Source organism: Cyrtonyx montezumae, unplaced genomic scaffold (genome assembly GCF_038088225.1).
Source record: "Cyrtonyx montezumae isolate F1298 unplaced genomic scaffold, pur_monq_1.0 scaffold_0, whole genome shotgun sequence".
Classification (NCBI taxonomy): domain Eukaryota; kingdom Metazoa; phylum Chordata; class Aves; order Galliformes; family Odontophoridae; genus Cyrtonyx; species Cyrtonyx montezumae.
Window position 1 is genome coordinate 46366217 of NW_027071824.1, and position 24797 is coordinate 46391013.

The following is a 24797-nucleotide window of genomic DNA, read 5'->3' on the forward strand; positions in this document are numbered from 1 at the left end:
ATACCTCTCCAATGTAGAGAGAAGGATGTGGTGAATGACCATGTCAAAGGCTTTGCAGAAGTCCAGATAGATGACATTCATAAATGTTGTGAAATTTCTCAGTTTTCCTGAGTCTAAATACATAAGCTCTCTCAAACATAAGCTCTCTCAAACATAAAGAGTGAGTTTAAGCATTGCACTGTGAAGGTAGCCCACTACTAGCTTTAAACAGCGACTTGTAACAAGACAAACTTGTGGAGAACTCATTGTCTTTGCTATTAGGAGATAATCCCAGAGAAACCAAAATAAGAGTGGATCTTCAGTCTAGTATAGAAAGGTATGAAAGCTAGAGTCACTAGAAGTTAAATCTAGTTAAATTTATTTTAAAAATAAAGTGCATAATATCTGTAAAGTATCTTAGCCACTAGAATAACTTTAAAACCACCTTACTAGATATTTAATCCCTGTCAGTTGTAAACTAGGCTAAAAGGCACAGACATGTTTTTTTAGACATGAAATTAGGTAATTCAGAGAAGTTTCATATCCTGGATTATGCAAGGAATCACATGAGGCAGTCACGATGAGCAAGTCTAGACTAAGAGACTTAAAGACACATCTAGCTGGCTCTGTGTAGCTTTATGCTTTGTCAAATCCAGACTCTGCTATAGGAGAAGATGCAGATAGGTATAAGAGGGAAACTAGGCATGTAGTCCCTGCCTGGATAATCATGGGATTTGCTTCCTGGACTGTCCTGCCAAGTGGGGATGTATAGATACATATACTATTGCTTTTACTCTATGCATCCGTGTTTATATGTTTCAAAATATCTCCTCCACCATAGGGCTGTGGTAAACATAACCCAGAGCCTCTGTGTATTGCAAGCTTCTTAACTAATTTTGTAGTAGTTAAACAAGGCTTCTAATAGCATCTTCCTCCAGACCTTTGAAACTTTCTTTAGCAGGTGGTGGGAACTACAGCCAGTGCTGAGAACATCCAGAGTCCAGAAGCAGTGAAGGGTGTGGAAGCAGGGCTGACTCACTCCTGACAAGACAGGTTTGGCTGCTTTGCTTAATGAAAAGCTGCAGGGAGACAAGTGGCTCAGCTTCCACTCATTTATCCCTTTTCACTGTTCTTTGTTGCACCAACTTTAATTATTTTCATTCTTACATATCAGCATTTCACTCTATCGTTTATAAACTTAGCTAGAAATTACCACTAATGAAAGCCCACGGTAAAAAAAAAAACTGAAGACATCAAGTCATGAGTTCAAAGGCTGCTTAAAAGAACATGCCCTGGATAAACTTGTTTCAGCACTTTCTTATGCTGCAAAATCAGCTCTATTTGCATGGTCACATGCTATTTTTTTCTCCAGAGCTACTTTCAGTGCCCAAGACAGACTATTCACGATAGGCTGAAGGCTCTCAAGAGGTCTGTCTGATATGTTATGACTCTGCCTGCTTCTTGCTGGTAGAAATAGCAAGAGTCGTCCTGCCTCTCATTTTATTCTGTGTGGAGGAAACCGAAGGAAACTTTCTTCATAGAATCATAGAATGGCTCAGGCTGGAATGGACCTTAAAGATCATTTAGTTCTCTGTCCTCTGCTGCGGACAGGGTTGGCACCCACTAGATAAAGCTGCCCAGGGTCCTGTCCAACCTGACCTTGAACACCTGCAGAGACGGGGCCCAGCTTCTCCAGGCAGCCAGTGCCAGTGCTTCACCACTCTCTAAATAAAGACATTTTTTATTTTTTTTTTTTTAATATCTAACCTAACTCGGTAAGACGCAGCGGCAGCCGAGGCCGGCCTCAGGAGGGCGGGCGGCAGCGCCCTCTGCCGGCAGCGGCCGGCCGCTCCGCGGGGCGGGTTCCGTGCCCGTGCTGCGGGGTGCTGCCGCAGCTCTCCCCTTCGGCTCTTCCCGGGAGCGGCCCCACCTGTGCCATTTCTGAGGCGGGCTGAGGTGGGCACGGCAGTGAGCACTGCCAGGAGCCGCCCGCTGGCCTGGCGCGGGCTCGGGCGCCATCTCGTGCCCGGACCTCATGAGTGTGTTCTGGTCCTCTCCCATCTGAGCAGGGATATAAAGATTTCAAGTAAAATAGCAGATCTCTGCTTACTGTTAATCACTACCCAGTGTAGCGCAGCCTCAAGAAGGGAAGGTGAAACAGCTCTCCTTGAAAAAGTTCAAAAATAATCATGTGGTGGTGTTGGCACCCTGACCCAAAGCACAGAGCAGAGATGTTAACACTGTGTGGGCTGCAAGACAGAATTAGCCACATTTTGCTACGGTGTTTACAAGCTGAACATGCTTTTGGCTAGCTCACTCTCCTGGTGCCTATGCTCTATGTTATGCCTTTGCACATGCAGTGTGAATTCCTAGAGATGCAGGACTGCTGTTTGCAGTTAGCTAACTTGAGTCTGCACGCTCAGGACCACTGACTCTTGAGAGATACATGGACCTCTAGGAAAAACCTCAGTGAGTGCCTCAGAAAAGCTGGATGCAGTCAGTCTCTAGCTAGGCCAGCTGCCACCAGCCTCGCACTATGCTGGTTTTGAAGTCTCCTGACCAAGATATTCAATTTATTCGAGCAAGCTCCCTGTCAGGCTGAGTATCCCACTAGATGGCAGGACAGTTAAGCCCTTGGTGCTTTCAGCCAAACTGCTTTGGAGCGTACCACCAGTGCACCCCAGCGGTCTCAGACCTATGAGTCTGTGCTGGATGGACCTAGGGACCTCTCAGGCTCCACAGCATATCTGCAGCTTGTACTCCCTGAGCACAGCAAATACAGCTTGTGCCAAAGTGGTGGAGAAATCGGTGCAGAAATCTCTGACTCCTCAATTTTTCCTCATGGGTTTTATTACATGCAGGACACCAGCAGGCATCACGGAGCAAAGCAAAGGAACCCTAAGTAATCTGCTACATCCTGAAATATGTGTGATATGTAGAGGATATTTGAAATATGTGATGGTAAAGTGTGGATTACACATCTAGCCACTGCTGTATTGTCATTGTTGACTAACACAAACACAGTTAGAGCTCCTTTGTACGATCACCACTGTACTTCTCAACATGTAATTACTGTGTACCCTCTCACTATTTTGGAGTGATATAGAAGGCAAAATTCCATATATCCTATTGTCTACCGATAGTCATTGTGCCACAAGTAAGAATACACTGGTATAACAAACAAAAATTAACAATCAGATAATTTTTTGATGTGACTCTTACATAGAAGTAGCTAAGCATTATTTAAATAAATACATGGTACATCTGCAAATAGTAGCTGGCTTATCAATTTTTGTCATCTGTTTATTAAAATAGCATTCCTGAAGTGAGTTAACTGCTTACTACACACTTTGAAATGTACTGGCTTGTGTGGTAAACTTGAACTATGTGCACCTATGTGCATAACTCTTTTCATCTGCAAGGCCCAATTTGGAAACATCGAGTATGTAAAAGACATGTATGTCATTACTGCTCTGTTATGAGCCAGAGTGAAAGGTGCACAACAGAGAACTGGTCACTGTGAGTAGGATCGAATATCATGTCTTGGACAGTGCAAAAGTATATGATGTTCCGACTGAGTTGCCTTCTTGCTTCAAGTATGTGTTCAAGGATTTTATAGAATGGGAGACATTTTCTGTACACTTGGTAACTCATGAGTTAAAACTGCAGTTGATTTAAAAAAGGGCAAGGCCAGACTCTTCTCAGCAGTGTGTGGAGACAGGACAAGGGGAAATGACCACAAACTGAAGCATAGGAAGTTCCGCACAAATGTGTGAGGGAACTCCTTCCCAGTGCAGTGACGGAGCAGTGGCACAGCTGCACAGAGAGGTGGTGGAGTCTCCTTCTCTGGAGACGTTCCAGACCCGCCTGGACGCCTACCTGTGCAACCTGGGCTAGGGAGCTGCTGTGGCAGGGGGTTGGACTCCATGAACTCTGGAGGTCCCTTCCAACCCCTACAATTCTGTGATTGATTATGTGATCCTGTGAAAGCAATCTCTGTCTTCAATGACAACAGGACCTGACCTATACATTTCTCTAGTACCAATGATTTGGAAATTCCTCATAAAGTATACCAGTGCTTTGACGGTCATTTCATCCAGCATCTTTTTAAAGCTCAGCCAGTGCAGAGTTATACCAGAATGATAGTATATGGCACAGGTGGAGGTACTGTATGATGAATCATAGGAAATAAGCATAGATTAGATTGTTCTAATCATCAGTCCCCTAAAAATTTACTTACTCCTCCATTGCCTTCCAGAAAATAAATGAAACTTTCTTGGTTTATAATAACAGAAGATGTGCCTCAGCATGTTCTCTCGTCTCTTATGTGGAGCTCATGATGAACAGCTGACCCAAAGAAAATTACCTTCTTAATGATATCTGGAAAAAGAATGAGGCCAATTTTCTATATGTACAAAGAATCTAAATTATTAAATTATCTAATGTATACACAATTAGATTATAGAGTTTTATTTTCCTTCCTTTTTTAAGTATGTAGAGTGGCTGAGAATTAATAATTACTTCACTGAGTTCTGAAATTTGGAGACAACAAAGTTACCATTTTTGCTTGGTACTAAAATAAATGTCTTGGCTCTATAAAAGCCCAGGATGGTGCTTTTATGCTGAGGAAAAAGATGCTATTACCTGTGCTGCACTTGCTGCAGATGGAAATTGGGTTTAATGCATTATAATACAAAATTAGCCTTAGTAGAAGCTTGCTGCTATAATTTATCACGTTAATTAAATATGTACCTAATTTTAAGCACTGAGTATTTCTACTGACTTCAGTGAGACTAGTTTGCATTTAAAGCTAAGCATATTCTAAAATATTCTGTTGATTTGTGGCCATAACTTTGTTACTATATGGATGAAAACTGTCATTAATTATTCATTACCCGAGCTAACAGGGAGAGGTGGTACATCCTGGGTATTGGTTAGAACTGGATAAACTGTCTGAGTATTCAGAAGCACTTAGCTCTTCACAGGTACAGCTTAAGTCCAGCAAGAGTTACTGTCTATCTTCAAGATACCCACAAGAAAACAAACCAGAGCCCGCCCAACTCTGGCCGTACTTGAGACAGTAAGACTGTCTAAACCTTTTTACTTCTGGGCACTATGGCCTGGGGCCCCCCAAAGAGCTCTGAAGGGGCTTGGCTAACTCCTGTCTCTGCCTTAGTCAAGAGTGATACAGAACAAATGCTTCTGGACCAAAGTTCTCAGCACAGTGGTATGCTGGCCAGAAAAATACAGCTGTCTTCGACCTGGAAAGGACTACTGAGCAGAACCTAGGGTACAGTTAGCCCTGGTTACCTGTTCATCTTCCATATCTGAACTGATTACAAAAGAGCTCTTTTATGCAGCCCAGACAAATAATTTTCTAGATACAAACTGCACACACGAGGCAAACAGAAGTACTTCTGCATCTCTAAGAGACAATTCAGAGGCAAATGAGTGCTGACTGTAGCAATCATTTGCAAACCATACATATGATAGATGAAATACATTCACCTTGCTTTTAATTGAGTTGCATTTTAAATCTTCCTGTTTGTCTTTACATCTGACGCAGAGTTTCTTCTTGACCTTCTTTCTACACTCTCAATGACAGGTTCATACAGCTCAATAACAAAGTAAGCACTAATTTTCCTGCATTTATCACCCTGGTTAAGGTTCTAAGTTCAATATCTGAGTAGTTGTATGTATGTATGTCTGTTGAGTGATTTTCTACACAGTTTAACACATGAATAATTTGCTAAATTTAACTGGTTCACATGATATTTTTAATAGAAGGAAAAAAAAAAACCTTCAAAGCTTTTCAGACTACCAAAATACTTTTTTAACTATCTGTTCCTGTAACCCAAATTTCAGTGTCTGTTTAATGTAAGAGAAAATTCTAAATATATCCAGTGCTGCAACTGTGAAGGAAGAACTCAATGTAGGCTGTGACCCAGAAGAGCACTTTAACATATGCTCCACTTAAAGCGTATAAAGAATTCTGTTTCAGTAATTCTCAACCATTTGAATCCCATGGGATCACTTTAGCTTCTTAAAATTGAACACTTTCACACACCCTGATGCTATAAAGAGGCTGGTGTATTTGAAAAGGACTGCAGAGAAGCGTGCACCACAAATGCAGCTAACTTTATGTCCTTCTCCATTGTGGTTTTCAGCTCTTGTCCTCAGCTAGCTCAGGTTTTCAGACTGTCTTAAGCCATCTGTTTCACAACAGAGGAGTACATTATTTACCTTTCCAAACTTGAAAGTAATTCTGGGATGTCACACTTGTTGAACGAATATAGATAGGTGGAGGGAACTCAGTGTGTTGCTTCAGTTGGATAAAATCTACCCTTTCCTGAATTGACCCCCAAAACCAGTGTATTAATAAATGCAAATGACTGTTATGAATTCTAGATGCCTGGAAGATGTCCACTAGCTATAGAATTCACAGATATTTTGTAGGTGGAATATCAGTCAGATGTGTGATGTGCCTATGAGGGACGCTTCCTCCATCTTGCCACAGTCCAGCAGAGAGGGGTAAACAAAAGAATCTACAGAACAGAACAGAAGAATTGTCAGTACTGGTCAAGACTCACAAAGCACATAAAATGGCAGCTGCTCTAGACTATAGTAATGGTACATGTCTGTGCATGAATCTTGGGCTCCTACAGTCAAGGAATGCATGCTGGGTAGTTTCAGGAGTATGGCCTTCATCACAAAAAAAATATGCCTATCAATAGATAACTCTTTGCAACAATCACACTAGAACACTTTCATCAGCAGCAAACAATAAAACAAAAATGAGATGCAATGATTACATATTATGGGGTTTTGAGGATTCAACAGAAGACAGAAAACACGATAGATATTTAATTTCCATAGTGAGATGAACAGCTTTAATCACTTACAAACATGGCTATTTTATTTCAGATACACATGACGAGCTACAGTATTAAGTCTTAAAACAGAATGTCAAAAATAGCAAGACTGCAAGGAGTGGGATAGGTGAGATGATCTGCCATAATCAAATAGAGTTTAAAGAGAGTTCAAAAGTGAATGCTGGTAGTTTAAGTGGTAAACAAAATGCTTTGAAGTCAGGAGGAAAAGAGACAAAGAAATTTTTTCTATTTGTAACATACATTACTTATCCCTAATGAGAACAAAAATCTCTGAAGATACACTGCAGATTAGGTCTGTAATCGAATACATACTTATTATCCTAAGGTGGGGAGAGTAAATGCACCTCTGTGTCAGAGAGAAAGAAGCTACTTTAGAAAATTAAGAAATAGGACTTCTATTTTAAAGCAATCATTACCTGGTACATATTCTATCTATCTGTGTTCATTAAAACTGTCAGAGAAGATTAGTTTGGATGAATAAAGTAACCTTTAAAAAAAAATCCAAAACACAACAGATACTTTCTTTAGTTCTCTTCCCATTTGGATGTGTAGAACATTGTTTCCGATGGACAACAGCAGAAAAATCAGTAGTTGGATGTTAAAGCCATCTAGATATAAATGCATCACAAAAGTCTTTTCTGTGCTGCTGCAGTTGCTGCCACACTTCAAAATAGGTAACACAGGGAAACTCTGCAAAGTCTGTAGATGGTTTCATCAATCAAGCAGTCCTTAGGTATTAGGAATTGCTGCTCTTTCCCTCTGCCTCTTGACTTTCCAGCAAGGCTTTAGATGATGGTACTTCTCCACCCTCTGCTCCTTCATCTAGAAAAACACAGTCAAACATTTATACCATGCACATTCTTACAGTTTTTGAACTGCAGTCCAACATTTGGTTTAACGCTCACTTCTATTTGGACTGGCTCTTTATTACCAAACTCATGGGTGCTCTGGAAAGAGAGATAAACTGAAAAGATAAAGAACCTGCACAAGAACCGTCCAAAAACAATTTCCTATTGGCGCTGATTTCCCTGTTCCTTGCACATTCTGATCAATTTTAACTGTCAGATCAAAGATAACTTTTTTTCCAAGTTGTTTTCAAAGTCAGGTTAGAATATAGCACTCCTCTGAGCACCGCTTGGCTTCTGGTAGATAATATTACATTTATGAGCATCCGTTATTTGTCTGACCTTCTTTACCAAGAAAAACCTAGCAGAATTCACCTTCTTACCACAAGATGAGTGGATTTTTTTTTTAATTCTGATTCTGAAGTTTACTCTTTCATTGATTAGAATGGAATGATTACACAACCAGTAAAAGCACCCCAGCAGAAGTGAGTCATGCTAACGGTCATTATTAACTGAATGGAGTTCTGCTCTGTCTCTTTTGAAGCCTGAGTTCTCTCACTGAGAAGTGAGAACTCCTCTTGTCTTGATTTCCTTGCAAAGCACAATTATTTTCACATTATCTTCAAGTCCCACATAGCATTAGCAATGGTAACAAAACAGTTTGTGTACTCAGATCTAAGGCAGACCGTAGCTTCAGCAAATCTGGTTGTATCATCTTCCAACTTCTAATTTAACAATCATAATCTAAGCGGTGCATTTTCAGCAATTTCCCTGGAGATTTGCTGTAGTGTATCACAGAAAAAATTATATATTTTGGTCACCACATACCACAGCATATCTACACTGTACACAATTTATCAGCTAAATCTCTTGGCAGAAACTGCTTGATGTTGTCTGCAACATGGTTTGGGGCATTCATAGTTTAACACTGGTAAATAAAGAACTTGGTTATTTGACATTCTTCAATATTACAAAGCACAGCACTGTTAAGGAAAGTGAGACAGAGTCATCTCCTCAATTGCCTGCTCCTGTTTGTGATTTTAAAGTGTAATATTAGCGGAGTCTTGCAGACAGGGTAGAGCAAAACAGAGTTTGTCACAGGAAATCCAAGATCTTATTTGGTAGCACAGGTGCTACAGGTGCTAAGCTGCTGAGTGTATCCAGAGAGTTATACACAGCTATCTAGAATTATATTCACCAAGTAATACAAATTGTTAGCAGAACAGACTCCTGAAGCAGATTACAGAAGGTCAGTATAACCTCCTTGCTCTTGAGCTTCTTGCAGGTGCCTCTTTAACCCTGGAATCACCACTGATATCAACTGATGGTTTAATATGGTTCCACTATGGCTTCCCATCAGACCGCCTTTAGGAGGTATCAGTTCTCCAGAACTAACACATCAGCAGAGGTGGGTAGGGTACAGACAGCATTCCTGTCAGAGTTAGGCTCTGTGAAGAATAGCTGGTGCCAAAACCTCTCCCATTCATTTCAAGGTGAATATTAATTTAGTGCAACTTCCAGAGCACACAGGAATTTGTATCACACAGCAAAGGTCCTTGTATGTTCATAAAGAATATATGCAAAGTCTCCTTTATCTTCTAAACCAGACAGAAGGTATTAGCACATCCTGTTTCTGACCTTTCACTCTGACAGCAAGTGACAGCTTTTTTAGAAGGAAAGGAAATGTATGATGCAATGAGCATTAGCTAAATGTGAAGCAAGATGGAGAGCCCTCCTGGCCATTCCTCGCCATCTTCACTGAATCTTTCAGATTGCCAGAAAAAAACAGGGCATGCTTTATATAGCCACATGTTCTATCTTCTCTGCTTCTCTCATTTATCCAGCCTTTTTGTTCTGGGCTGGCAGTGGCTTTCATTTTAACAGCTTAGTACTAAAGACTGACACAAGCAAGCTTTGTACGTTAGAGCCCCAAATGCTTCACAAGCAAACAATTTCCTAGTCACAGCATTTGAACTTCTAAACTTTCTTTCCATTTTGATGACTTTCCCTCATTTTGATTGTTGTCTGATTGGAAGTTTAACTGACAAGAAAATGAGGCTGCAATTCCCATTTTGATACTTGTGGAACTCCCAGTTCATAAAAGCACCCAAGCAGTGCCCACTAGTCACAGTGTGTCTAGCTGTATCCTGCATTCACTTATTATCATGACTGCAAACTGCTGATAACAGCAATTACTCCTTCTGGGCATGCCCTGGTGCAGGAATGTGCCAGAGAAAAAAGCAAGGGATAATTCCATGCTCTGAACTGTTCTTCAAATCTCCTTTTATTCTGTAAGAAAGCATTGGTACATTCTGCTCAAACTAATGTAGCTGTGTTTCATTTCTTCTTAATGAACTTGGATGGGCACCAGGAGAGGATTACTCTGTCTGGAGTACTTCTATTATTTTGTGCTGTAACATTTCTTTTAACATGACATTCACTCTTTCATGTTTACTTTTATGTAGGAAAAAAAATGTATCAGAGAAAAATTTTCCATGCCTTAAAAAGTACTCAATTTTCAACTCAACTACTCGATTTTCCAGAGTCCAAAATGAAAAAAAAAAAAACCCAAACAAACAAATCAAAAAAACCCCCCAAAAAACAAAACAAAACAAAAAATATATGAGGAACTTATCTAAAGCTGCTGTATTTTTTCAGCTTTGTGTAACATGATTTAATGTATGCCCCTCAAGGTTCATTGCTCTAAGCAATACAAAGGTTAGTTATGCACAGCATAGCAATGAGTTTTCCAATGGGTGGGACCTCTCAGTCCAAGAGCTTTACTTCCACAGTGTCAAATTCCCACCTGCCTTGTCTTTGACAAGGGAAACAGTTCCCTCCTTCAGGAAATCGCCCCTGGTCACTGTGTGCAATGGTGCCAAGTGGAAGAGCTTTTTGGAATGAAGAAGATATTTGAAAATGAAAGCATTAGATGTTAATTGCCTGTATATCCTTTGGGATGGATTTTCAGTGCTGCAATCGTTCACCAGAAAGAAGACATCTGTAAGGCGATATCAAGTTCAAGGAGTTTGAACTGGATCTCACCTGCTGTTACTGACCTACATTACCTTGTATGCACTCATAACACAGTGCCCTTCCATCTGCTTTTCCAGATTCCTCCAGTTCTCCTCAGTACTGCCCTTCAGCCTAAGGACTGAAATGAAAGCCACCAAGGACTGTAACAGTCCTTCTTGGCTTTCATTTATTTGAAGCCTGCCTTTTCCTTTTCAGAAATCCTTGACCTTTCGTTTTGCAAAAGTAATGCTTTCTTCCAACACCCATTCAGATGTCTTTTTTCCTCCCCTTCCTAGTTTCAAGTGAGAAGGCTGTGATCCAGTCTCTCTTCTTGTACCTCCTGGAAGTGATGTCTCTACCCACTCTCTTCTTCACCACCAGGAGTTCTTCAACAGGCCCCAGATGGGCTTGGATTGCAAGAGCCCAAATAAATGAATATATATGAAAAGATCAAAACAAGGACAATTTGTAATCAAAGAATTTCCCACAGTTTTACAGTGTTTTAGGAGGATGCAAATTCAACATTGCTTCAAGTAATATAGAAATAGGATACACACCCTTCAAGCTTGAGAATCTTTCCTGTAAGTTATTTCAGTTGGAATTCATGAGCCCTCCACCCATCAACACAGGTTTGCCTCCCACTCTGTTGCCTGCAGACCATTACTGCTGCTGGAAGTGGGACCACCGTGGCAGCAGCAGGCATATGAAAAATATTCTTTCAAATCAAGATTCAAAAAGTAGGAGCAACCCATGCTCAGGGGCAACCTATAATTCTCATTTCATCAGTATCACAAATGCAACACTGATGTCAGACAGCAAAGTCTGAAGCTTAGCAGGAGGACTTACAACTGCTAATTTTTATCTCCAAGTTAGAATGATAGCTGTAATTGGATCAGCAGCACAGCTTACTGTCTTGTGCTAAGCTACCCTTGGGCAGGAGGAGACCCCAGTTAATCGCTGGCATGGTGGTTTGCCAAGCTGTCCAGCAGTGTAACTGTGGTTCCACTTCTTCATGTGAACCTGCATTCAGTTCCCAGCACCCTTCCCCAAACCGCTGCACAGTCAGTCTGTGGGTGGATATGGCAGACTCAGACTGGGTTAAAATTAACTTGTCTCGTTAGGAGTACAAAACTGCTTTGGGAGGCTGAACTTAATCCCGAACGAAGAAAGAACTATTAGTATCGACATCAAAATTACATGATGCCAGAAGTCTTAAGGAGAAAACCAAGGATGACTACATGCAGATGCCCACTTCTGGAACACACAGGTACTACCTTCTGAAATGGACAGCTCGGCCAGTTTGTGTGGCAAGTCTGAGGTTCCGGCACCAGTAGGAGAGCCCAGGATGTCAGGTAAGGCGTTCCGTCGGCCTGCCCTGCCCGATGCTGCAAAGTCTGTCACCAGGGGCTCCACATCAGTCATTGCTGTCTATTTTCCTCATAGCAACATCTGCGGGTAGAACAGATAGAAGGAAACAGTTGTAGACTGGAATCAGAACATGAAACAGGTTTGCTTCTTCAGTCCGGATGCTAATCACCTGCTCAACCCAACAGCCATGGGCTCTGTTTGCCCCAGGGGGTCTTTTCTTAGTAAAACCATGTACTTCAATGCTGGGTGATAAAGCCTTAGGAAAGAAGCTCTGTGCATTTCCTCATGTTGCCATTTGCACAGCTGAGGACCACAGTGAGCAGTTGTACCTACAGGAAACCTGTAGATATGGTCAGCAACAGACCACTCCAGCAGCTACTTGGGTGGCTTCTTACGACCTGAGCACTGCTTCTGAAGTGGTTTTTGTCACACTGACATGGGGAAGGGAACTGAAACTCTGTTTAGTCATACTGTCTCCATGAACCATCAGGTTTTATTTATTAGGAGTCTTGTTTGGACTCTTATTTAGGATGTTTTTACAACAAATTCCTTTCACAGGGAGTAAATTGTATAAAAAGACCTCTCAAGAAACTAAAAATAAAAATCTGCATAAAATTTCTTTAACCTGAAAATACCAAACCACTTGCTTTCCCCTGCTCCTACAGAAATAACTAGTTAGGTTTAACTTCAGCTTGTGCATGTGCCTTTTCCAAATAAATAACCGAATCCTGTGCTTAACAGAACCAGCAGTGCTCCATTTCCTGAGAGCCCATGGAACTGAATGTGGAAATTCCTGCCGACCAAAATGGGCTTTCAGTTCAGGAACAGACATGTGTGAAGGATCACACCTCAGGGCAGCAGCTTAAGAGGGAGCAGGCAGATACTTCATTGCATGCAGCATGCAAGGATAGTTTGTAGAAACTTCAATTTTCTTCTGTTTTATTAAGAATCACAAAAGGCTACCATACCTGAGTTGTACATCGTAATTTCCATTAATTAACAGAGTAATTCCTAATAATTTGCCATTAATTGTTTAATTAAAAACAGTACTTGTTCAGGATGAGTGCAGTTCTGTGTACAGTGCAACAGGAATGTTGTCTCTTTGTGTAGCTATGGTCAGCGTGTTACGTATGAGAGTAAACAGATAGGGTTGGAAACCCATTTGATGGAAGACTACCAGCTTTTAATTGATGACTGCCTGTATTTAGAATAAACAAATTCCCATTTTTACTGTTCTTCATATAAGAAACAGAGCATCATAATCACCAGTCTAAATTTCTGCTTGGGTTGGAGATTATTAGTACTTTCCTTTCATGGATAGGAATACTGAGTCATATCTATAAATCAAACATAACCAGCTCTGATGTGCAGGAAGGGAGCAGCAGCGCTTCAACTACTGATGCTGCCCTTGTGTATCAACAACAAAGACTATTTTCCTTTTCTCCCTCAAACTTCCTTTCATGTTTGATACTCCAATTACAAGAATAAATATTCTTAACTATCTCTGTATCTCTGAGTACTCTGTAATAAAAGAAACGAATCCTCCTTGGCAAGAAGCAATGACATGAGTAAAGCCCACACAACTGAAAGATGACCTGACCTAGCAAATAAACCACTTAATTTAAATAAAGTCAGTGATAAAAGGTTCTGACTTTGACATTTGGAAGTTCCCATCTTATCTGAAAACAGTCAGATCAAGTCCAAAATGAATACTTTCCATAAGTAGCAAAAATATAGAAACAATACAAAAATTTGAGCATCCATCGTTGAGAAAATATACAAAATATATGTATCACAGTTCTCATTTAGACACAGCATTATAGTGTGTATTCATTAAAATGGATGAGCTTGACATTGTTCAAGAAATATCAAAATAAGGAGTTTGAATCAAAATTCACAGACACAGTCTCATGGGCTTTTTTTTGGGTGTTGTTCATATTTTCTTAACTGTAGGTTTCCAAATATATTTCTCCACAGTTGCAAGTAAAGAGTCTGTAAATTACACTTCAGAACAGAAAATACTCAGCATCTTCCTTGCTAGATAAAGCTGCTGAACTTAATTCCAAATGACAAAATACCATTGTGGCTGCAATGCCATGTAGTTGGTTCAGGACATGTAGTTGGTAGGACAACACAGTTCTTAGCTGACTGCTACTCATTTCAAGATTTAAATACAGCAAAGACTTTTTCAACTTTGTCTCCACTTTCCCTCCAGCCTGTCTCTTTCTCCCTGATGTAATCTCCCTTCAGTGCATAACAGAAGGCAGTGCCAAAGACAACGAAGGACACAATCTGACTTGCTTCCATGTACGTGAATTTTGATTTATGTACTTGATATAAAAAGCACACAGAGACAAATCTTGGAACATCTGTTGGGCCCATCATTATCTGTCAGGCTGGTGGGCATAATTCAAATGTAGCTATCTAAAAATAATAAAAGTATACCGTCTTCTCAGTAGCAGTTACCATTAAAAGTGAAGGTTTCACCTTCACATTTTGGTACCAAAGTTCAGGGATCAGACGTGAGGAGATGGCTGAGTTGAAATACGAAGGGCTACTCACTGAGCTAGCACACTTCTAATTTGGACAGGAAAGGTCTGAACAAAGAACACTGTCCAAGTTTATTTCAAAGATGAGGGACTATCCAGTAGACTTATAATTGACGATATAAATCAAAACTTTGGTCCGTTTATGTTCTTATAAATCCAAATGTAACTCCACCTTCCAACATGCAACAGACCATATTCAAAATAGCTTCGTACTGTACTATAGCCAAATGCCATTTCTTTCTTCAGTGTTCTGAGAAATTTGTGCAGTTTCATTCTGCTGCTGTCTTATGAAAGTTTAGCTCCTCTGCTCTTCATCTGCTCCTAGCTTTAAATTTTTTTTAATATTTCCCTCAGGAAGTAACTACCTTTTTGAGGCAGTCATCTTCTTTCATGTCTTATGTGTAGCACTTTTCATGCTTCCTCACAGGATAACTAATAATCACAGTGTGCAAGGCAGCAATTTTCCCAGTGCCATTCCTCCTCCTGCTGGCAACACCTCCTGCAGCTTCACTGCACTCATTTTTCTGTACTCTTGCCCAAGATAAAGATATACCTATTTTGTCAATGCCAGCATGCAGTTACTTCTCTCAGCTTCAAAATTACTATCATGTTCCTCCTATGTCACTACTCATTACACTAATGGCACACAGCTGTAAAAGAGGAGTGACAGACTGCTGGAGCAAAAGATAGCCTGTTTCCCTGCCTCTCTTATTTTACCACAGCAAGACCCAGGCGGTCCAGCCACAGAAAGTCACTGAGTGGGACATGAGTCACACAGGGAAGGTGGCTGTCTGCAGAGGGTCAACAGGAGGAGGGCAGGTTGAATCCCCAAAAAACCCCTCCTACATAAACTGGAGACTAAGGGTTTTGACTGTCATGATACATAACAAAAAGTATTCCAAGCATCCTCACAGAAAACCACCAGGGTGTTAATGTCTTCATGAAACAGTTTGTTAATCTTTGAGCCTTTCTTTGTCAGCAGCATCTCTTGAAGGACAGGTCTCTTGAAGGACAAGTCATAGAAGCTGACAAGAATTAGTTTAAATAAATGACAAAGGGAAAGAACAAATACTTCTCCTGAAACAACTTCTGTTGAGGATCAAGGGAAAAATGCTTTACAATGCTCAGTTGTAAAAGGTGCTATGATCCATGTTAAATGTCAGTGCCGTCTCTCCCTCATCCTCTCCGCTAGGGAGCAGACAAATCACCACCGTGCATGTACGTGAAGGATCTATTACCCTCTGGTCTTTTCACCATCTTACACAGATTGAAAATACTGCTTTTGTTCTCTCTAGAAGAACAAACTATTCCTCAGGAAATGTCAAAATGTTCCTGATACTAGTGTTGCTGGAGCTCTGCACAGGAGGCTGAACAACAAACACATCACTCCTTGCCACTCAGACACACTTTTGTCCTTTAGGAAACTTTTCTCTTAGGACTCTGTCTGCAGTATCAAACAGAATAGTGCACTTCCCAAGCTCTGTTCCTTCTGAATGACCATTACTGAGAACAGACTGGAAAACATGAAAACCACTCAGAAGCATCTAAAAAACACAGCAGTTGTATAATACTGCCAGAGCCAGATTTATCAACGTTATGTCTTGATGGCCTGATGCTATAAGATGCATTTCAGTGTCCTCTATTTTTTTTTTTGCTTTACTTTCAAGCAGTAAGAGTGTTCTTCAAGCACCTTTTCCCTTAAGGTCTGTAGGTTCAAAAGCGTTTCACTAAGGAGAACAGAAAACTTAATAGAATGAAGTACTTCCCACTGTACAACTCAAAAGAAAGCCACTTGCTATGCAATCGCCATGCTTTCACATCCTCTTCTGGTGCTGCAGCATCTTGGCAGCTTCACTGTTTTTCTCAAAGACTTCAGAATAGGAATGTTCTCATGCATGATAATGTAATCCTCACACTTAATGCTGAAGTAGTACTGGGCAAAAGAAAAAGAAAAAATTAGGAATAGTCATGCTTTTAATGAAATCAGCCCAGAGATTATGACAAAGACTAATAGTAGCCTGCACAGTTGCATAACAATTTTTGTGAGAAGATCTGTTTCATGTTTTTTCCCACCGATTAGATTTATAACACACATGTATGCCTTGTGCTAGGAGACTGCACACATAGCACATCTTTAACAAAACCCAAAATATTTACCCTGTTTGGGCTCATGGATTTCTTAATGAATGACAAGGTGAAAAAAAATATAGATAAGAATACAAAAGTTAAAAATGAAACACTCAGGCAAAAATGTAAATTCTTCAGCTTTCAGGTTTTTTAATATATCATTCAAGTTGGAACAAGTTTCTTTTATTTTTTTTTGTGACAGAAAGATTTGGCCTTTCAGTACCTTTCAGGTATTCCAGGGCATCAGATGACAGTCCTTACCCCTTGGTGACGTACAATTTCTAGATATATCTCATCTGTTTTCATTAGAAATGGCTCAATATGGAGAATTAACTTTGCTAAGTATTAAGGACCATCTCACACATCTTCTGTCCAAATGCAAAATACTTTCTTAACCTCTACTTTCTCCTTTAGTACACAATACCTAAAAATCATCTATGTGCACAGATAGAGCAGTTGAAAGGACTGGCGTAAGCCAGAATGCAAGCATTACAAAGCATGTATGGTATGAAACCCCTTTCTATACAAACGAAATGGAATAGTGACACATCACTGAGAGCTTTCTGACTCTTCATATTGGTACTTTTCATTGGATTTTCTGATCGCTTCCACATAGCCAATATTACAGGAAAGAAAAGAGAGAAAAGGCTTCACAAGTTTTCAGTCACTTTGCTTTTGTACTTTTATGCTTCAGGTTCACCTTCTACAAAGCCGTACAGAGTAGAATAGACTTACTGTGAGCTGTGTTACACAATGGGTATGCATGGTGCTCTGATACACAGAAAAACAAGTTACAAGACTAAAAATAGCACTAAGCAATGGTACAAATATCCTGTTACAAAAGAAAATACGGAATAGAGGGGAACGGGTCATGACTCTGACAAGTTAATCAGAAGTTATCGGCAGCAAGTAATAAATGAAGTGACATTTAGCTGAAGGCAGTCAATACCAGGCAAGATAGCCTGGTAGCCTAGTTTTGTTGCTATCATCATGCATGCACCATACTTTGTCTCCATACTCTCCCATCATTTTGTTCCTGTCTTTGGGCTATAAATTTTTTGTGAGAGAATCCAAGGAACTTTCTCCTGTGCTTTGATAGCTGTGGCCCCAGAGTCCCAGGGTCACTTCCTGAAGCACACACAAATGCATAGCTATATAAGCCAGCACACATGTGTACATCAATACTCATATTCTTTATGAGGCAGTGAGTGATATGATTCTCCACTTGCCCTCCCTGTGGAAGAAAACTGCTTCAACAAAGCCACTTGGAGTAGCTGGAGCAGCACAGAGAACAAAAGACAGGAGCACAGGGATGGCAGAGAAATAGGAGACTACATCTCTGCTTGTACATCAGGAGAGGCAAACTGAAGAGACAAGAAAGGAAAGCTCTAAAACATTACTGAAGAAGAGGGATGAAATCATAATGAGGAGATTATCTGGATGGCAAGTGGGATGCAGGCAGGGAGGCAGAGAGGCACAGTATCATCTGGGGAGATTTTCAGGTGATCAGCTCCATTGGAGGATGTACACATCCAACAGAGCCTACAGATTAGCAGCTAACTAGCCAGGTAGCAGTAAAGCAGGCATTTATTTGCTTAGAAGATTATACGTACAATTATCCCAATATGTCCATATATAGAAAACCTGAAGTATCTGCACTAGAAAGAGGAGTTTACTTCACTACAGATTTCTAAATTTTATTTTGAGAAGCACAAATTATTTTGCTAACATGACACACGACAGAACACCTTGTTAACTGGTGATGCAGTATCAGTGATGACCCCCCCAGACTGACACTGTGTGTACTCCTCAAAAGAACAAGCAGCTGCAAGGTGAGCTTCTGCAGCAGCTGCCTACTAGGGAGAAAACTCCTGCTCTACTCCGCATTCAGACTTCCAGAGTGACTCAGGGAAGCAGAAGCAGATTTTGAGAAAAAACTCTCTTGACTTTATGAAACTCAGTGCTTCTCTCCAGCTAGTCATTAGATAGTGAGTAAGGAATAGTGTGTTAACAGCAGCAGGCACCTGGCTAAATCCCTAGGCTCTTAAACATGGAACAGTTTCAATTAAAAAGCAAATACAAACTCTCAGAAGTATTTTATGATTTTATTTATGCAAATGAAAGCTCACATTTGGGTTTATTGTCTTTGTCATGGTTAGGTAACGTTTCATAATTACATTTAAAAACTTATTAATCATTATCCATTTGTATGATTCTTCCTCCTTTGAACCTACAAGCTGTATCTTTTAGCTTTTTGAATAATAACAACTATTTGAAGTACTGGCTTAATTGGTTTATGAGCACTTTATAAAACTACACAAGCCTATGTTTTATCTTTTGTTACTGCAGTGAGACTCAGGGAAATTCCAATAAACAGATGGACACTGGCTTAAAATACATGCCACATACACTGGTAAAGCACTTTCTCATATAGGCAGTGCTAGACCCAACCTCAGATTGAACTGGATTGTACCTGTAAAACAGTGCACCCTACATATGTCCAGACTTCTTCTCTTTTCAGAATCAATCGCATCTCACTGATGTGGAAACACTTGTGCTTAGCCAGTTTTGCAGTTGCATTCCTTTGCCTAAAGATAGGAGAGGATACTCTTTCTTGGGATGCTATGTATGGTTAATGCCTGCTGGGCATTTTGGAAGAGCTGGAGTGTACTGAAATCTAAGCATCAACTTGTCTCCTTAAGCTGCAGTAGAACTCCTATTTTAGTTTCTCTTTTTTTCTGCATTCTAGTTTCATAGTGCCAAACATACACAAGAAGTCACTATTTCCAGACCAACAATTACTTGCAGCAGTTGTTTTTGGGTTTTTTTTTGTTTTGTTTTGTTTTTTTTTTCTAAAGGAAAAAATGAAAAACCTGAGGAGAATCTAGCATTTCACAACTAATTGCTCATACAGGTCTAAATATAGCATTTTAAGCCAAGCCAGTTCAAACCTCAACTCCTTACTGGGAAATCAAAGTACTAATGTACTACCAAAGTACCAAAAGCTAATTTTCTTTAAAAGCAAACTGCAACAAAACCTGCTTGTTATTTTCATGAAGGAGTTTCTACATGTAACACTGCTCAAGTTGTTCTTATTTGACCAACTTCTTCAAAAAAAAAACCAAAAAACAAACAAAAAAAAAACAGATTGCAAGGCAAGGCTGTTGAGAACATCAGATAATTCACTAGTGCTTATTATTGATGCTAGTACCTACTCCACTCTATTCCAAATGAGGTGTTTACCTGTGCAAAAAGCACAAAAAGCAAAAATCAGTTCAATAGCTGTTCAGATACTGAGTGAAATGTTGTGGTTATGGCTACAAGACACGGTTCTCAGGGTTTCCACCAAAGTTCTTGGGTTCCACCATGAAGCTGTATTTTTCCTATGGTTTATGCTGTCTCTCACTGCTTCTACCCACAAATGATCAGGTTTTCCTGAAATATTCTTCTAGCTCACCCACGAATGCTTCTGGAAATCCAAACCAGAATATTTCATTTGGCATTCTGCAGAGGATAGGATGTTGGAAAGCAAAATGTGTTTGCTCAACTCAATCGATGTTTAGTTAGGTAATAAAATATTATTTTATTAGCTCAATGCTAGTAAAAGGTCTTTGACTTTATAAATACAAGTGAGCTATTTTAGGATTATTCTATAATGCCATCTCACTTTGAAGGAGAAATGGTGTACCCACAAGTTTCTCTGAAGACATTTACCTAACTAATAGAAGATATTTTCTCTCTGAAAAAGCTTTGTCTCAACCACATCCTTAGGTCATCACAGATGCTGGAAAGAAAATCACTTTGGTTTAGTCTGCCCTCAGAAAAAGATGAGCCAATGGAGGCTGTGTTTTTGACAGTAATCTGAGGGCTTCCAAGTGAGCCCTGGCAGAAAACAACCACTTGATCTATGAAGTCTAACATAAACAGAACAGAGCTAACTCTGACCTGCAAATCATTCTGATGCACTGAAGCCTCCTACTGCTCAATGAGCCAACGGCTTTAACATTCACACAGATGAAAAGTCAATAGGATGTAAGGCTACGTTTTGAGAATTTGTGTTACGCTGCATTTCTGCATTCTGTCCTAAAATTGAATTTATAACCAGGATTCCCATTCTCATTTCTACATCTTTCCCTTACTGTGTATGTTGCATTTATTTTTTCTTTATGCTTTAGCATATATTTTACTACATATACAATATTTCTTCAGTATCGGTATTTTTTCATTTTAATTTCACTTTACAGCATATATCATGTTTATTCTAATACAATTCGAGTCAGGTCATATCCTCTACAGCATACCTATTCAGTCTTGGTGGTAGTCCTGTGTACTAATTTCACTGAAATTACAGATAGAAAACATCTGTTTTGTCCTATGGTGACTCACCAAGAAAATAGACCGAATTCTGAGAAACATGTTCACCTTTAGCTTTATCATTTAAGTTAAGCAGTGGCTTTGATTCATGAGACTTCCCAATTATATTTACAGAATACTTTAACTTGCAGATAAAACAACAACAAAAAAATCAATTACAGTTCACTGAAATAAATCCTGATAATGTAAATTAACATTTTGATCCTGCAGTTAGTTATGAATGCACTTAGTTTTATCTAATTGGAAAGCTTCTGCTCTTTCCATTTAAAATTGATAATACAGAAAGGAGACAGTAAGTTGAAAGTGAGGCAGCAGTGTGCCCTGGCAGCCCAAAGCACCAGCTGTACCCTGGGGTGCACCAGGCCCAGCACTACTGATGGATGAGGGGCTGTCCTCTCTTGGCTGTGTGGCCAAACCTCCGGCACTGGGTGAAGGTTTGGTTGCCACAACATAAGGACATAGAACTATCAGAGAGCGTCCAAAGGAGGACTATAAAGATGGAGAAGGGTCTATAGAGGAGATGATGTATGGGGAGTGGCTGAGATCCCTTGGTTTGTTCAGCCCAGAGCATTGGGGGCTGAGGGAAGACCTCACAGGGCAGCCTACAGCTCCTTGCGGGGAGCGGAGCGACACTGCTCTCTGGTGACAGTGACCAGGCCCGAGGGGAAGGCATGGAGCTGTGTCAGGGAGGGTCAGATGTACTCATCTGTATGAAAATTTTGAGACTGGGGTAAAAGCTTGCCTGTCTTCCACAGAACGGCAGCACAAATCTTTGAGAGCATCTATGCCCTACATTTCCTGGGAATAAACCAGCTACAGCCTGCTGCACTGAACAGCACTGCTGAAACTGAATTCCAAATGAAAAAAATCCAAAACCCTGAAACCATAATTTCTTGAGGACCAGCGACAGAAACAAGTAGGCTGTACGATTAGACACAGCACACACTAAGAACTTTTTCCTTGCAACTTGATTTGGATTAATTTTACGCTTAGGTGAAGGGTTTAGTGTAGCACTCTACTTGCTCCTGCCTTCCTATTTTTAGATGGTTCCATTTTTTTCCCTATGCAGTTCTCCTGAAAGCAATCACAGCAATTTACGAACTCGCTGACTTTTATGCTGTTTCAGAGTGTCTCCTTTCCCTCAGAGAATTGGCCTAATAGGTGAAATTCATACTGGTTATAAGGCTAAACTAGTCAGTGGAATTACACCTGGGATTCATTTGGTTTAATACTTTAGCCTTTCAATATACTTCCATTTTATGAAAGCATGAATCATCTCCATTACCCTCCAATGCCCTTTCTCTAGGACATTAAACAGCCTTGCCGTCTTAGAGCTCCACAGTTACAGAGCAGCTCAGTGAAACAGACATATTTTGATCAAAATCCCAGTAAAATATTCTAAGGAAATGGTTTTATGGTCTCTCTGAGATAATTCAGCAATTGAGAATTAACTGTCTCTAAAAAAGTGAGCTCTAAAACCAAAACTCTACCACCAAATATTATGGCCTTTCTGTTGTTCAAGAGTAAACAGCATACTGCCATTTCCAAGGCATGTACTGAGGCTGGCAGTCAGAAAATTTCCACACCGCTGATTTAATATAATTTAACTTAATTCAATTAAAAATACCTCTAATCAAGACAGATCACTTTCAAACAGTCTTTTCCATTTTGGCAAATTATCCTTTAGTAAACATGCCTTACTACTGAAACACCTGGGTAAAGAGCTTAAAATAAGAACTAAGCAAAAACACGTTTTATGTCCCAAATAATAACAAGGCTGTGAAAACAGCCAGTACAAATAGGACACTTTTGTTTGCAGGGAGGAAGTAAAAAAAGAAGTCTGCTTTTATAAAAGAATTAAATCAGGCATGGCTACATCCTTAAGCTATTTTTAGCTGGAATGCAACCAAGCACGGAATTTTTATTTAACTTTCTTAATGTTCATGGGCTACTGATGCCTAAGGGAAGGTGGAGGGATGGAAACTAAAGCATAAAAAAGACAACAAGTCTTATTCCTATCTGTCAATACAAATAACTTTAGTTTGCAGGTCTGCATACTAGTTTACCTGAACATTTTAGTTTTAAAAGTTTATCCATCAGCTTTCTTTTTCCTTTGTCCTCATTATTTTTAATTTAACTTTCTAGTCTGCTGTATTCAGAGTGAGAAATGGATTTAATTTTGACATAGCAGACCAGAGATCCTTTCCCACAAACAACAGCAAAAGGGAGGAGCAAGACCAGACTGAGAAAGACATTTTCACACCATTTTTCTTCAGAGCAGAATTGGGTACAATTTCTTACCGTGAGAGAGAGTTAAACAGCAAACATGATGTCTGTGATCAACTGGATAGCTGAACAATGAGCGCCTGGGATAACCAGTTCTCAGTTGGCTACAGATTACTCTTCAGCACAGACAATTTGTAGACCTAAGGCTTTAAGTTAAACTGGAATACCACCCTCACAAGCTGCTAGGAAGACTTTGCAGTGTTCACACCAATTGGCCTATAGGCATATGCATGCAACACACTGTGTGGGATCAGGAACTGCTGAAGGCTCAGAAACGAAAATTTCCCATCTGCTGAGCTAATGACCTCTTCCAAAATTTGTATATGCTCTGAACATTTCCTTTTTTATCTATGCCAACCTAATCATGTTACAGCGTGAGCCTGGCAGTATAATTTTTTTTTTTCCAAGCAAATCCCTCAGAATTGGATTTTCCCCAATTTTGTCTTATTAAGCAGGCAGAGAAAGAAGAAATAAAATAGATAGGCATTAACCACAGAGCAAAATTTATGTTTCTAGACAGATTTAAACCAACACAAACACAGGGTTTCAGGACACACTCTACAAAGATGCATCTTTCCGAGAAACACACAGACATAATTGCACTGCTTGATGGAAACTCCACAGGAGTTTTGTTTGCAGAAGAATGGAGTAATGATTTTCAAAACAAAACTGTAGAAATTACACTAACTGTTAGCATAACTGCAGCTCCATTTAATATTGTTCTAACACTCCAAACATTTACTTCTTGTTTTGCCTACTAGCATTTACTTCTCCATTAAGACTTACATTTTTGAAAAGTCAAAAATAAGGATGCTTACTATGCTTTCCTGTTCAGTGCATATCCTTAGCGACAGTGGACTCTGTTTTTCTAAACTCTAGTCATCACTGGAGATGAGTAGAGCTCTAAACTTTCAAGTGAATCTGAATGAAGAACTGCAGATGATGTGATTTCAGTTCACTGTTTTTTCTCAAATGATCACTTGTTCTGGAAGAGATTAAAAAAAAAGCTACAGGGACCACAGAATACATTTTTCTCTGATTTTCTTTGCCACATTTTTATGGGCCACTTTAAAGTAAGCAGTTCGAGATTTATTTGTGTTGTATTCGTGAGAAGAAGTGATTCAGATTTTTCTTAGTTGTAGATTGAACAGCCCTGTATGCTGCACTCATTTTGAAGTCACTGGTAATATTCTGCTCCTTGTAATATCAACCAAAACAGTATGGAATTGTTCAGCAAAACAAACGTTTAGGAGACAGCTGCTAAAAAAGAAATCTCTGCAGATATCCCTCCACAAAATATTTCCTAATTCATTCTGAGATTTAAAAAAAAAAAGAGAGAGAGAAAAAAAAGAGGCAGGAAT

General features: G+C 39.8%; 1 protein-coding gene across 2 annotated transcripts in view; it reads right to left on the reverse strand.

Annotated features, from left to right (window-relative positions):
* Positions 1-6821: 6821 nt before the first annotated feature.
* Positions 6822-24797, reverse strand: part of PKIB (cAMP-dependent protein kinase inhibitor beta) — a 51183-nt gene continuing 33207 nt past the window's right edge. For both annotated transcript variants that reach the window (XM_065734414.1, XM_065734424.1), the window contains exons 2-3: positions 12007-12181; positions 6822-7694 (exon numbers count right to left, since the gene is read on the reverse strand). In XM_065734414.1, the coding sequence (XP_065590486.1) occupies positions 7609-7694; positions 12007-12154 (234 nt within the window). In that variant the 5' untranslated portion in view covers positions 12155-12181 and the 3' untranslated portion in view covers positions 6822-7608. The remainder of the gene's footprint in view (positions 7695-12006; positions 12182-24797) is intronic.